The sequence below is a fragment of the Priapulus caudatus genome, unplaced genomic scaffold, assembly GCF_000485595.1.
Source record: "Priapulus caudatus unplaced genomic scaffold, Priapulus_caudatus-5.0.1 Scaffold213, whole genome shotgun sequence".
Classification (NCBI taxonomy): Eukaryota; Metazoa; Priapulida; class Priapulimorpha; order Priapulimorphida; family Priapulidae; genus Priapulus; species Priapulus caudatus.
The window spans coordinates 110,496-126,554 of NW_014577274.1; the positions used below are offsets into that span (position 1 = coordinate 110,496).

The following is a 16,059-nucleotide window of genomic DNA, read 5'->3' on the forward strand; positions in this document are numbered from 1 at the left end:
CCCCCCACTCCCGCCTTCCCGCGCCGCCCCGCGCCTCGGCTTACTCTCATCAGTAGCGTGACCATGAAGTGGACGGTCTCGCGGTCGACGCCGTTCAGGTCCATCGCCTTGTGCAGCATCGCCGTGAAGTTGCTCTCATCGTCCGTGAACTCGCGCAGGTGTCCGCCTGGTCCACAGCAACAACGCAACATGAAGCACAGCTCACGCGCGGCACGGGGGGACCAGCCACCGGGGATTGAGCGCCTGGTGCCGGTAACCGGGGCTCGAGCACCCGATACAGATTAGGGATGGAAGGAGAGAGGGACCGGTCACCAGGGCTTGAGCACCTGATGCCGGTAACCAGGGCCCAAGCACCCAAGGAAGAACCGCATGGGCATCGGTATCTGTACACGCATGGCATGAACGCGCCTATACGACGTGTATCAATTCGTTTGCCAGACATGTTCAATGCTAACATTATCGATTAATGGCATCGAGTGATATGTTCATCAAACCCGAACAATGGATTTGCATTCCATACAGATTATATACAATGTATCGATTACATATCAAATCTGTCTTAGCATACCTCTATGGAAGGGCCATCTATCTATAAATAACGATTTTGGCATTTCCTTGACAGGCAGTTCTACAGTGAAACTACCTCTATAGAATGGACATGTCCATTCTATGAAGCACATTTTTGGGGCTTCGCTCAAGTGACAATTATTTACATATTTGACTGTGCATCGTTGTATTTGTATTGCCGAACGCAACGATCATACACGTTGTGTAGACGAGTTCACGACATGGGCACATACCGTGTGTATACAATGTGGGTATAGGACTATTATTTTACGCGGGTATTATCGATATCTAAGAGCACTGCCAGTGTAAACACAAATAACACACACACACGCACACACACGGGGGGGGGTTACGGTCGGGGTGTGGTTGGGGAGGGAGGGTGGAGAGGGGGAGGAGAATGCCACGGTACGAGCCACCACCCCTCGTTGTGTGGCGACATGGGAGGCGGGCGCGGCAGACAGACATTCAGGCTACCTACACCCTGGCGATGCCCTCTGGTTATAGAAGGCAGCAGACAGCGACGGGAACTTGATGTCACACAACATACAGCGCATAGTGACGACACGGGGAGAGCGGGGAAGCTGCGACTGATGAGTGAACGTTAGAAGGGCATGCATTGCAGCAACAAATGACACTATACACGATATACACACATATACACACATATGTATATATATATATACGTATATATATATATATATATGTATATACATATATGTACATATATATATATACATACATATATATATATATATATACTGATATATATATATGTATATATGTTACACATATACACCAACTGCACAGTACGTTTCTCTCACTCAGACAAATGCACGGGGGTGTGGTTTTGATTCATCTGCCGGTGACAGATCAGATGATGCATTCCGAGGGGGGTGACACGGTCATAAGCGGGTCTGGTAAGAGTACTGTGTGTGATGCGTGGAGGATTATACACTCTCACACGGGGTTAGTGTGTCAAATACGACTATAGTACCAGCACGCTGCTGTTATGATCACTTAATATCGACTAATATCGATCAAATGCACGATCTTCGCCCTCGCCGCCGTGTGGCGGCGATAATATTAACTTTTACCAAACTATCGCTCTCAATGAAGCATAACTAAAGACTAACCAGTGAGTAATTGCCAGTAAATGAGTGAGTGAGGTTGTGCAGAAAAAGCAGGCATGGCATACACGATACTAAACACCCACACACGCACGCGCGCACGCACACGCGACGCACGAACGAACGCACAATGCAAGTAAATGCGATATGCAACGTTGTGCACTACGGCGGCAACTATGACTTCACGCTGTATAGTATACCGTGGCATGGAGGTGTAAGTAGGCTGTGTGCACTCTACTTATACCTCGATGGCATGGTAGAGGATGACATTGCTCTTGAGCTTCACTACAGGAACTTAAACAGAGCAGCCCATTTCGAAGCACTGGATTATGACGTAGCTTAACCAAAAAGCAGAACCGAGCAGAATTTCTCCCCTTTTCCATCTACATCGCAAATTTTGAATTGGCACGAATTTATCCGACGCCCGGACATTTTCCTACGCTTCGGACAACACGGCAATCTTCCCCCACCCCCTTCACGAGAAAACATGTAAAGAAACGAGAAATGAGTGAGAATTTAACGAGAGGCGATGACGGCGGTGGCGCCGCTGTGCATTTCGTTCGGGGCGCGTTTACTTTCCAGTCAGTGGCTCGAGAGTAATACCTGTCATTTGGCTGATGAAAGAGCTGCCGAAACGAGATGATTTACGCCTGGGCAGAGGTGCTGACACCTGCCGGGAATACGATCTGGTGTGCTCTGTAACGTGCATCAAGTAATTCTGTCTGACAACAAAAAACACTCTGTGCTACGGTGCTCAAAGCAAGTCATCTACCGGTTGGCATGCTACATTTCATGCCAATCTCCAAGCCGAGAGAGATCAGGCCAATGTAGCATCCAAGGCATCTGCGCTCGTGGCGTGTACCTATGTGATAACGGGTTTCCATATATCGTCATTCAAAAGCAGTTTCCTAATAGCGAGCATGCATCATTCGGGATACATTTGTTACACGGTTCATCGATCGGCGTTTCGACTTCTGACACAAACTTACGTCGAGTATAATTCGTTCAACTCATGATCGTATATATCGAGAGGACCTCTGCTTTTATCATAATTTTACCAATTGAATTTTAGAAGGTAAACGAGACAAGAGATGAGACAATCACCTAGACGCACTGCCATGATCCGAAAATTCATGCCTGCAATCACCACTCACGAATGACCTGCTGCTATAATATGCTGAATCCAGGTTCTCATCAGATGATGATTACGACATGAGAGCATGAACATACGTATGCTCGTATAACACAAGTATACGAGTACATATAGGTTTATGACATGAGCTGCATGTAGTCCTGAAGCAAATCCTAGCAATTAATACGAACGTGGTGATGCGGGAAAGTGGGCTGAAAAGGGGGGGGGGATAATAACTTTAAAGATCAATGAAGCCGTGTAACAAATAGTATCACACCTGTTCATTGTGTGCAGTATTGAGAAACTGAATCTATGCGATATCTGAGCATGCCCAGGCCAATCAAGATCCTTGATAAGCCTCTCGGGACATCGTTACATAGGGATCACCGAATTGATAATACGTCACACCATAGAACGTAATGATGTTAGTTATTAGAATACGATGTTGCCATTAGTTTGATGACATAAGGGGAAACTATGTGAAAATGACAACAGTGATGGATTACATCCCAATGTCCACAGAAGTTGCCAGGCCATCGATATATAACTCTTACTGTACTCTAGAGAAACCTGATGCTATTCTCTATATCCAATCGTTACCCCTCCCTTATATAATTCTAAGGATCACAGTTAGAGTGTCGACCATACTAAACTGTAACTCTCTATCCTCCATCCTACACTACCCTGATAATCGGAGCTGACATTCCATGTACTTCTAACCTTTCTTCAGGTCTACCCTGGTAATTATAGTTGACCTCTTAACCCTTGTAAAACGCCACTGTCTATCCTTCCTACAACTCTACCCTGTTACGGTCACCGCTGGCATGCCGACCACTCCAAGTCATAACTCTCTACGCTATCTCATACATGAGATAACCCAAGTCGTTCACAGCTAACGCACGGAGATGGTATTTGAGACACTTTTGAGTACATCATTCTTCAATCTGCCTTTATTCTGACTATGACAATTCTCTTTTAGTAGAACAATTAATTTTTTTTAAATTTGCTCCAAAATCTAGGAGGGGCAGCTACCCTCCTTGCCCCCGCAGGCTATAGCCCTGACGTACTACTTAGAAACCCTCAGCTATATTGATGAGTTAGCCCCTTCATTCTTGCTACTCTAGATCTGTCTATCTCACCTACGAGGTTTTAGCCATAGAAACAAGCACCGACTTAACGATTAACAACACACTAAAGCCACTTCATTTCTCATCTATCTTCGCTTCTCAACTGGCATCTGGCAACCCTGAACGAAATTCGATATGGCCTGTGAGGCAGCGCTAGCCCAGCATGCTGTCTTGAGTCCATCCAAAGCATGCGCAGACTTTGGATGGGCCACAATCCTGAAAGCGATCTACTCTATGTTCCGCTTCCAGTGTGTGCACGTGAAGAGTACGCAGAATAGTGCCGGTGTATGTAGTCTGAAATAGATCCGGGAGAACACATACCAAACAACAGCAAACTGTTCAGGACATGGGAGAAAAGCTCCTGCGGAAGCTGGGGTTGCTCGCTAGTGACAGACTTTGGGCGGCGCACTGGCGGCAGCTTTACGGGCAATGGCTGTTCACTGTAATTACACCTGTTAGGGGGATGTGTCTCTCCAGACGCTGCAAAGCACACAGTTTCACACCGTTTTCAACATATGCGCACCGAGCGAAACGCGCGTCTGCGACACACCGCAGACGCGCGTGTGTGTTCTATTCACGTTTCATCATCGTATATTTTCTGACAGGTTTCGTGAAATACACCAAATACGTTTTGCTCTCGTCGTGGTTTGTTGCAACAGCATCATACGTTCGTCATATGAGACCGTTCTGATCTTTATTAGTTGGATGCTTACTATATTGGAAGCTTGCAACATTGTCTCGAAAACCTGCTATTCGCTATTTGGCTGAATGCCCTTAATATGCTTTAGATGTCCTATGAAATGTATATATAAATTCGTTGTTCTATCTGATCTTCTTAATTTACCTACTAGCTATTGAATGAAGCTCTAGAAGAAGAATCACAAAATAAATATCAAGGATGAAGCTAAAATCACAATAAATTCATCTTTGCTCAGAAAGAGATACATTAAGTCTCGTGTAAGGTTTTTGTCCAAGATCAGTGCCAGGAATAAAATATTGTTACAGTTTCAGTAACGAAAAGATTTGAATGTTTTATAATTCTACCTCGATAAATAATAACTGGAGAGACATCCCCCTGTACAAATGACAAAGGCTGCACAACACAAATGATGGATTGAACACACAGTCGCCACAAAATACAAGAATTAGACAAGTTAGCTCCTCTATGATAAAGCATATATGCTTACACGTTTCTCATCAATTATTAATATGATGTTAGTTGCAAAAATGCAGTACATAACGCAACACTTTTACATTAATATCTATATACAAGCAACATGTAAGGATTATCGTTGCAGTCAATTACAGCACGTTTGCTTCCATGCACTATAAGCTTGCTCAGGATATAGTATATGCACGCTAGTCTGAGGGAACATCTGACAGGGAACACTAGGCGAACCGGACATCCTATAAATAATATTCACATCATCAAATTCTTACACGGTAGCTACTTGTACAACGCAATTAACTACGTACTGCACGCAACTGGTTGCACCGTGGAATTAGCTCAATTTTCCCCGAACCGACTAAACTATGGGAACGAGTAGCAAACCTCGAGACTGCGCCCGGTTGAGCAGGCTTCCGGGAGCGGAGAACGCCCTCTGGTAGGGATATTTAGCAGCGAGGCTCACTGCCATGGAGCGGATGTTCGATGTCCGTGCCACGGCGAATCTTGCGCGATTCAGCTTCTTCATGAAGGTTTCATTGTCCGGCGCGCTGCTCTTCAGATCTGCAGAAAATCGTTCAAGAATAAAGAAATTATGATAACATGTCACATCGCACGTTTCGATAGTAGTGGCAATGTTTCACTGGTAATGCTATTTTCATTATAATTTTTCATGATATACGCAGAGTAATATGCAACTTTCTCCAATTATTCCTAACATATTATACAAGTTAAAAGCTATTTCGTGAGAGAAATCATATGAAAAGTCAGAACCTTTACAGTAGGCCTACAGTCGTTTAACAGTTCAGGAATTATTACGATAAAGTATATTCTTGTCAATTAACATTTCAGTTTTAAATAATTTACTTGTGTTACAACTACATATCTCCTTTCATATTTTATCCATTTTTAAGTACAGAAAACACCAAGCCACACCGTGCAGAACTGTCAACAAATAGATTATATATATATAATACCAAACCGCAAAAATCATGACATCTGTAATGATGAAAAACCATCCAAGAAAACGTTAGTAGGTAATTACGTATATATAAACAAGCCCATATATAAAAATGACCAACAAGGATGTAGATATTCAGCCAAGACGTTGCATCATTTCAAAAGGTATGACACATAAAGTGTACACATAAATTGAAGTACAGCGATGTAAGAGACGAAAGAACTCAAAATAGCAAAGACATACATTACAACATTTCGCATATATAGATATATATATATATACTCCTATATATATACATTTATACATACATAGACATATATCTTGTAAAATCGAGAATGATGTTGAGGACTAAAGGACAAGATGGCAGCCATGCAATACCGCAGGCAAACCTCACCCTGCTCATTTGACTCATCATCACATGAGACCTCAGCTACCTTGAATGGCCTGTTTACAAAATCTGTGAGAGAAAAAAATGGGCGACCAAAAAAGTGGTTATGGCAAAAAAACAAATTAATAAAACAACCATTCAACTGCTTTCAAGGCAAAAGAAAAGTCTACAGATACGGTACATGTCTACCAGAAGGTGCGTCTCTAGAATTAGCCAGGCTATGTGAAATTTAGGTGTTTACGTTAGTACAAATGTTAAACTAAATTGAGCTAAAATAACGTAATTCAACATTTCTAGTGAGGTGAAAATCTGACTGCACCTTGCAGTTATCTAAGAAAAAAATTGAAAGAATTAAAACATGTGATATAGCAAAACATCTAAGCAAATGACAGATTAATTAGACAACACTGTGAGTAAAAATTCATGTTTATATATAAACATATATTACTGTAGTTGTTTTCTGCATGTATGGGGGTAGAATGTTACTTTTAATTTGTGGCAGAAAAAAGAAGGTATTTAAAATAGTTGAATAATATATGGAGCATGGAGTCGTCTTAGAAAATCCAACTGATCTCCATTTTTGACATATAAATTTCCTCTCACCCTTTTCTACCCCACCCTGGCTCAACCAATCAACACATCTACGTATAAGGTATAATAAGTAAACACCTAAACACATTAGAAATACTACATGTGGATTTCTGTGCAAGCTATAACTACTATAATATAACTGTGCATCTATGCATGATAATATAAAAACACAGAAGAGTAAAATGACAAATGGAATGCTTACGCACGCATGATGCCATTGTATTCTTGCGTGTTTTATCGACGCCATCTACAACGCTACACTGCAGACTATAAAAAGGGCAACACACAACGAAAATCGTCGTGAAAATTAACGACTCAACCAAGTGCAAGAAGACACTATATAAAGGGTTGCTTATGTATGTGCAAGATGCCGTCGTCACGCCAGCAAGCAAAGATTTGCGGCGTCCGTCGATCCCTCGCGTCATCTCGCCCCCGCCGCGCTCGCCGACGGCGAAGCGCGAGACGCGGCGCCGGCAGACGCCCCGCCGAGGAGCCACCTTGACGTATTTACGCGCTCTGCACATCGACGACCGCCGCCGCCGTACAACCGCTCCTACCTGTCGGGTAGGCGATCTCGCCGCTCGACTCCAGGTCGACCTGCGCCTCGAGACACAGCGCGTCGAAGCGGTTGTAGAAGAACTCCCAGGAGAGCACGGGCATGGTCTTGACTCGGCGGAAGAGCTGGTACAGCCGCAGGATGATCCACGGCCGGTCGGCTATCACCGAGTCGAACTGCTGCTCCAGGCAGTAGACGAGGCACTGCGGCGAGAGAGAGAAACGCGCTCGCTGCCCGCAGGTGGTTTCGCATCGACACGATTACCATTACGGCATATTATATAGCAGCATATATAGCAGCATATATAGCAGCATATATGCAGAAAATGTAGCAGCATATATGCAGAATATGTAGCAGCATATATGCAGAATATGTAGCAGCATATATGGAGCATATATAGCATATTATAAGCAGAAAATGTGCTGAAACGTCTACAGTCAAAAATCGTGAGAAAAAATATGGTGAAATGCTGAATTCATATTGGCATGGCTATCTATTTATTGGGAATTCCACCAGCCAGGATGCATTGAGCGGTGCGTTACTACGGTTTGTTTTCATCGGCTCGAATCTACATCCGGTCAAATAGTCAAAAGTTCCCGGATGTCCGCCCCCACCAATACCTGCAACCACTCCAGTGCTTGCTCCTGTACGGGGGAGGGGCAGTTCTTGAAACGCACAGACACAAAGTTGTACATCTTTTCCACTGAGAATGGCAGAGGACATAGTTCCAAGTCAAAGGTTTTGCTGCAAAAATAACACAATGAATGACCTTCATTTTCTTTCCTTGCATCGCCTCACCACCACCCAACATCCTTTTTCCTCAAATGTAATTCACTTCTTTATTTCGATACTAACCCCCCGCTCTTCTAAATCATTTTCTCTATATAATAAATTACACGACTGAAAAATGTTTGGTATTCAATGATAATGAAAATGTCAATGACACTGTAGCTCACCTTGGGTGTGATAGAAGAGGGAGGGGGGGATATATAAAGCAAGAGTATATATGGGAGAACTCCCATTATATAGCATATCTCCCATTATATAGCATATCTCCCATTATATACTCTTGATAATGATATATGCATAAGTTTTGATGCAAAAATTAATGTTTCAGATCTGAAAGTCTGAAATCTTGAAGAAAGATGGTGCTACGCCTAAATGATGGCCATTTTGGTTTTCGAATATCGCGCAAATAAAAACAATAAAATATTCCAGTCAAATTACTGTAACGAAGAATCTAAAACACAATATTACACGTATATAGGTATGATTGTGGATCGAGTTGTTGACCATGCAGTTAGACGAAATAAACGTAATAGGACGTTAATTGTTATCTCTCCCATAGGAGTAACAACTGTTTTGGGGCTAGCCTTACGCATTCACATAGCAAAATTTAACAAAATCGAATGAATTTAGATGGCCATTTCCATTTTTGCCAAAAAGTGGTCGTGGCTCGAAAGTAGGTCGACTGCCGTGCTCCAAAATAGGACGTTCAAACCTTTCCCATAGGAGTAACAACTATATGCAATTTGAAACATGTGGGTCAAACGGTTCTTGAGTTATCGTTGACCGTAGCCAAATGTTGACGGACGAACGGACGACACCCCATGACAATAGCTCATCTTGACGATGTCAAGGCGAGCTAAAAATGATACTTGATAATCATTCTATCATCTCGCTCAAAAGTAAAATTCCAGCAAGACGAGATACAGATATAAATTTTACTCACCACAGGAGCACTTTCAGCTCAGGCAGTTCGTCTTCTGGAATAATAGTCTGTAAGCCTTCCAGCCAGTACGGCATGATGTAATCCCACACCTCAAAACTGATGATGTCATAGGGGATGAGGCAAAAAAGCCTATTGAGGCCATCTTTGATTCTAGTAGTTGCAGTAGCCAGTGTGTCCCTGAATGGCAAATAAAGGTGCTTGATTATTAACATATATGCAAAACGAGAACTTTTAACAACTACAGTTAACCCTGTGCTAGCAGCGATCTTTAAGGAATGGACACCTGTCTATAATGGATACTCTTGGCATTTCCCCCAAATCTTCTTTATCTACAGGATTGACTGAATATAGAGTTTAATTCCAAACGGGTAGTTTTCGAACAAAAAAACAGCCACGGGTCAACAATTACGTTGAGCTCACAGCTTCCTCTGGATTCCCCTGAATGATTTAGCTGCTGTAGAAGACTTAATAAATGTAGTACACTCACCAGTGTCCTCCCACACGCGCATATTCCGGCGGATCCGGCAACAAGCACGAGACGAAGACGTTGAAGTGAACCTTGCGCACAGCCGTCACCCATTTAAATATGTACTACGAAATATAAAAACAATGACGTTGCCTTTAATAAATCTCCGTGTTGAGAACTAAAATACAACTTTCATATACCACGATAGATCAATCCCCGGGTATAAGAGATGGCCCTGTGAAAATTGCATCCAGATCGCTTGGGCGGTTTGGCCGCCTATAGGGAAGATACATAGATACATAGATACATAGATACATAGATACATAGATACATAGATACATAGATACATAGATACATACATACGAACTCAAATATATATTAGATAAACACATACATATATATAATATACACACACACGTTTATATCCCTTACTGCTACCCGTCACTAATATCATCATCACATGACGAGGAATAAACAAAAAGAATTGAGAACAACAGACATAGCGGACATGCAGACACTGATGATGGACAAATATTCATGGCATGGCATTGTGAAATCTCGGATGCGTCCGCTGAGTAGTAGTAGTAGTAGTAGTAAAGAACAACAAGAACTGTTCTTACCGTACAAGAAACATAACAAAGAATAGTATAGAAATGTATAATATAATACAAAGACATGTACTTAACTTTTAAAACGCAGAAAAACATGTAAGTATGTACGTACTTGGGGATGAGAAGGTTCTCCTGTGACCAGACGAGGAAGCCGCGGTGGTCGCGCGCAGCCTTGTTCAGAGACTCCGCATGCAGGAAGAGCAGCTTCAAACACTTCAGCAGGTTATAGATGACATCCGGATCCCTCTGCTCACCGAGGTCCTGAAGAAGGGGGGAAGTCATTACGCGCAACGTCATCAAGTAGTTGAGATACAATCCTAACATGTATCGTTGTCGATCTGCTACTTACTCCACGTGTGAGACGTCACGACTTTTGAAGCAAAGTGTCATGCATAACCATAACCATAGACCTAACTTTAGTCATAATAATTACGTTTTTTTATTATGATTAATGAACGAGGCCCTTGATCGTTAGTACAGAGCATTAATCAATCAAATTCATTATAACAATATCCCCGAAACAAATTAAGGAGTGAATAACTTGCATCCCACTTGATGTGGTGCCCCTGAAATATTCTGGTAAACAGAATATAAAACTGTAATACTTGCCATGCCCTAAAAAATTTACAATGCAACCTCTTGTTTATGGAGATATGACTGTCGTACGCGCGTAGCACTGACTGCTCCAGTGTTGACCCACCTTCAGGATTGAGTAGATTAGCTGCAGCTGCACTGGAAGCTCCTCAATGAAAAACTTGAACTTTCCCTGAGTCGTCAACCAGAAGCTGGAGTCATCCTCCTCCTTGATCGTACGCTCGTTCTCGTCCACCAGTGTTGCCGTGGCGACCTGCACAAAGATACACCCTCTGCTATAGTGCGGGGGCTCATGTGGGAACTTTTCGACATCGAACAGTCCGTACTTTTAGTTCGGTAATTACAGGAATCATAGATTTTGTGTGGATCATGTCTTTGTCAGAAAGAACTTTGCATGAACATATCTACACCCCGATATACCTATCTATCTGAACTACCTCACACACCTGCTCCAAACATACATCGATTTTTTTATGGTGTCACGAAAAAAAAATCGCAAAATTAACCGATGTAAAACCAACGCCCCACCGACTCCCAACGCTCTAGGAAGAGCATAAAAAACCGACGGGACGACCCACAAAGCTGAGTGACCTTGACCTTGACCTTGACCAACCTTCGCCTGCGCGAGGCCGACGTCGGTCTCTGTGAGTGTGACGGCGCGCGCGACCGCCGACACGACGTGCTCCTGCGGCATGGCCGCCAGCAGACCCAGCTCCTCCTCCTCCTCCACCTCCATCGCCATCATGATCTTAGGCCCCATCGGGTTCATCTCTATGTTCTCCTGCTGCTCCGGCTCGACCTTCACCTGCGACGAGTCACGCACGCTATAAAACTTGGAGAGCAGCGAAGTTATCTCGATCTTCTCCACTCGTAAGAGAAGAGAAACATGATATTACAGACTAGAGAGAGTGCAGACATTCTTAAAGTTACCTCCACTTGGATGATGAGACAGCACAACATCAAAAACTAGAGAGTGTATACGTACGTATGAGGAGAGATCTAACCCTCATGTAGAGAATAACACAACATGACGTAAAGAATGTGAACACACTTAAGACAGAAGAATTATTGAAAATTAAGTTGCGAGCAAACGAATTTTTAGCGACCACACAAATGTAAAACACTGATCGATTAGCCACAAACTTTAGAACGAACTTTAGAAGATATGCGAGTACTAACAAAACGGATATCTTTAGAAATAGCTGTGATCTACGTCTGTGTACAAACAGATTTTACAATGTCATTTTACGATGTCAGTCGATTCAACAACATGCAATTACTAGAAAGCAGAGCAATGCCACGACAAAAGGAAAATTAACATTATGGTAATTAATATGTCATTGTGTTAACATTTGCACAAAAAGCAAATTAGTGTCATGTATGCAAAATTAGATATTAACTAAATAAAGAACAAGATGGGTACAGCTAGCAATATCTTCTAAGTCAATAATATAGTAGAATACAAGTTAAAATGTTAGACATAAAACTGACATGTATGAAGACATCGGCATTAGCTACTAGGCCTACTACCACCTTCACCACTTGTCATATGATAACTTCAAGAGTAGATAATATAACAAGATGTTATATTATCTACTCTTGATAACTTGCATACATGGCCATCTTTCATTCACGTGTTAACTGAAGTATACCTGTGTATTAATTGCCATTACATTATGCATATACTTAATAATTATGTTCCTATAAAAACATTTTAATATACCGCATCAAACAAGATCTGAACACAAAGAATAATGACACTATACCAGATGCAAAAGCAGCTACCTGTTAACTTAAAAAGCCATGGAAGGTTTGTCAGTAATGGTAGGTGGCAGCATATATATAGATAGTACAAAATAATCATTATATTATCCAGACTGTAATTTAGCTTGAAATAGGAATAATTTCAATGTGTTAATAATCATCTAATGATATTTTACATTTTTTGGGGTAAAATAGTGTCATGCATTTTTTAAATGCTGCAATAAAGTCGAGGTCTCATTGTATGATTTTATCCTTGAACCTATATATTTAGTCAATTGTCTGCAATGAATATTCCCACAAATATGCCTACTGTTACATGTGTTAGCATGACAACATTGATTTTCGTGAATAATCAAACACATATATTAATAATATGTTACCCATTAACCTTGTAATTTCATTATCTAGACTGAGTAAAGAGGGGCCACACATATTTACATTTCAACTCCAATAGGTTTTCACTTGAAATTATAATGATTGACAAAACAACGTTAACAACAACGTCGCACATCAAACTGTCACGAATTTCGAAAAACAAATTAGGGAGACACTTTCGCTAGATCTTGACTAAATGCCTAATACATGCCTAATATTGATTTATCCAAGAGCAATGAGACCAGGACATTACATAGCAGGGTTTTAGCTTGTTAGCAGAATTCAATTGCAATCATAAATCTTCTCTAGGCCTGCGGAGTTGCACTTTTTTCACTATATATATTGTTTTAACCTTTTGTGGACAAAGAACATTTAGTGGAAAGCAGCTACACCCCTGTAAAAAAACAGTTGTCATTTTTAGTGCCACGTCAAACATACAAGAAAGTTTCACTTCAAATTAATTTCACATCAAACACCGATTAAATAAGCACGTACAGTTACAATTTCTTTCAATTAGTGCAGTGTTTCTCACATTGTGTTCATAGACACTATATCCGTGCATGTGTGTATAGATGGGTATTATTAATTGAAGAGGAATCTCTTTCTCTCTCTCTCTCTCCTCTCACTTACCCCACCTCTCTCTTTCCTATATATGTATACACGTACACACACACACGTACGCATGCACACACGCAGTGCACGCACGCACGCACGCACGCACGCACGCACGCACGCACGCACGCACGCACGCACGCACGCACACACACATATATACATATACACGTGTATAGATGTGAAACATGACACAAATCTAATCACGCTTTTCAATAATAACAAATGTTTTGGGGACAATTGCTAGCATGGTTATTAGCTATAGTTACTATACCTTAATTTTAATAAGCTGCACAGACATAGACAACACTCTTATAGTTTCACCACATAACTAGCAAATTTAGAGAAACGTCACAGTTACAAGTGTGGCCAAACAAACCAGTAAAACTGGCAGATTATAGACATCAGAATATATAAATAAGATCACATTGCAAAATAAATAAACAAAAGTGCCACACGTTGCTCAAAGAAGTGTATGTAAATAACTGAAGCTTGCATGTATGGAGCACACAAAAAGAGCAACCACTGATGATCTTTAATATATTCCACATTTCACACTTGCTAATTCACATTTAGCTCTTTTTACAACATATTTTAGCTCTCCAATGATTAAAAATCTGACGTAGATTTTTTTCAAAAAAAGCCTACATTCACATTCCTAATATATAACACTCTAATACATCAGGAGTACAAGACAAACAATTATTTAAAATCATGAAGCATCATTAAAATTTTTTTTAAACATACTCCTGATGATATGCACTGCGAAGGTCAATTTTGTACCTATTACTTCCACATACGTAAATTTTTACGTTAAGCACCTTTAAACTCCAATTGTAAAGCATAGGTTCTCGGCAACTGTGCTGCTTTGGTTCCCAAGTATCTCAATTTACTTACTGTGTTACTCGTATGTACCGTAATCTACCTGGGTCGCCTACCTGCTCATTAAGGTGTTGGACCAGGTCAATCCCTTTCTGCGTGTCGTCCTCCTTCTTCTCCTCCTCCTCGTCATCCTCCCACGCCTCCTCCACCCGCGGCTCGCCCGTCTTTGCCAGCTTGATTTCGGCCAGAGGACAGATATTCTCAAGCAGCTAAAACGCGTGCGAAATTAATGACCATGAAATAAAACATGCATTTATTTAGCCTACCACTAACACGCACACATGCCACGCAGGCATGCACAAACTCAGATATATATATATAATTACATTATATTATATTAAACGTCTTCGCATACCATCTGCCGTTCTACAAATCGATGCAAAACAAGAGCAAACCACCGACTCTGAAGGAGGGGTAAAAACAACAACGACGACGACATTCCCCCACGCTCCTCGGCAACAAATCCGCAGTCGACGGAGCTCACCAGTACGGAAGACTCCTTGATCGTTGCCAGGCTGTGTATGGCGTTCTGCGCGACGGCAGCATTGCAGTCCTCCATGGTGCCTATCAGGTAGCAGACGGCGTGTGCGAGAGCCGACTGTAGGATCTGATTGTCTCTCACGGGCTGCGCGTCCATGAATCGCGCCAGCACCGTCACCTTCTCAACTGCGCACACGAAAAGGAGCAAAGATGATGGTCAATTCCTTCCCTCTCGCTCGACTACGAACCGGTTTTACTATCAACTATCTACTAATCTATGATCGACTTAAGCTGGGTTTACACTACCGACTTTATGTTGTCAAATTGGCGAATTAGACCAATTTCGCAACTATACAACCGACAATCGGTAGTATAAACGCAAAAGTCGCGCACGCAACTGGTCGATAGCAACTAGTTGGCGAAAATAGAACATGTTCTAATCTCCCAAATAGTTGCTATCGACCAGCTGCTCGCGCGACTTTTGCGTTTGCACTGCCGATTGTTGCTACCACCACCACACTTTCGCGCGACCCCACGACCTAGACCCCCCCCCCCCCCCCGGCCGCTGCCCGTGCTGCCCTCTACCTGAGGCAAAGCGCGCCTTCCAGTCGTCGGCGGTGAAGTCGTCCTCGACGAGCTTCCAGAAGACGTCGGCGCCTGACGGCAGTGTGATGCAGTGCAGGATGAGGGGCACGCAGACGTGCGACAGCTGTGAGTAGCGAGCCTGCAGCAACTTCCAGAAGCTGCCAGGGCGAAAACCAACGACACAATATATACACACACACACACACACACACACATATATATATATATATATATATATATACTCCTATATATACATATATATATATATACTCGTATATATACATATATATATATATACTCGTATATATACATATATATATATATACTCCTATATATATACATTT

The 16,059-nt window shown here is 42.0% G+C and overlaps 1 protein-coding gene across 1 annotated transcript in view; it reads right to left on the reverse strand.

Moving 5' to 3' along the window:
- Positions 1-8,234: 8,234 nt before the first annotated feature.
- Positions 8,235-16,059, reverse strand: part of LOC106807408 (protein unc-79 homolog) — a gene marked incomplete at its 3' end in the record, with an annotated part of 21,450 nt that continues 13,625 nt past the window's right edge. The window contains 3 exon segments of the mRNA XM_014809728.1: positions 8,235-8,358; positions 9,347-9,523; positions 9,834-9,937. Of these exon segments, the coding sequence (XP_014665214.1) occupies positions 8,235-8,358; positions 9,347-9,523; positions 9,834-9,937 (405 nt within the window).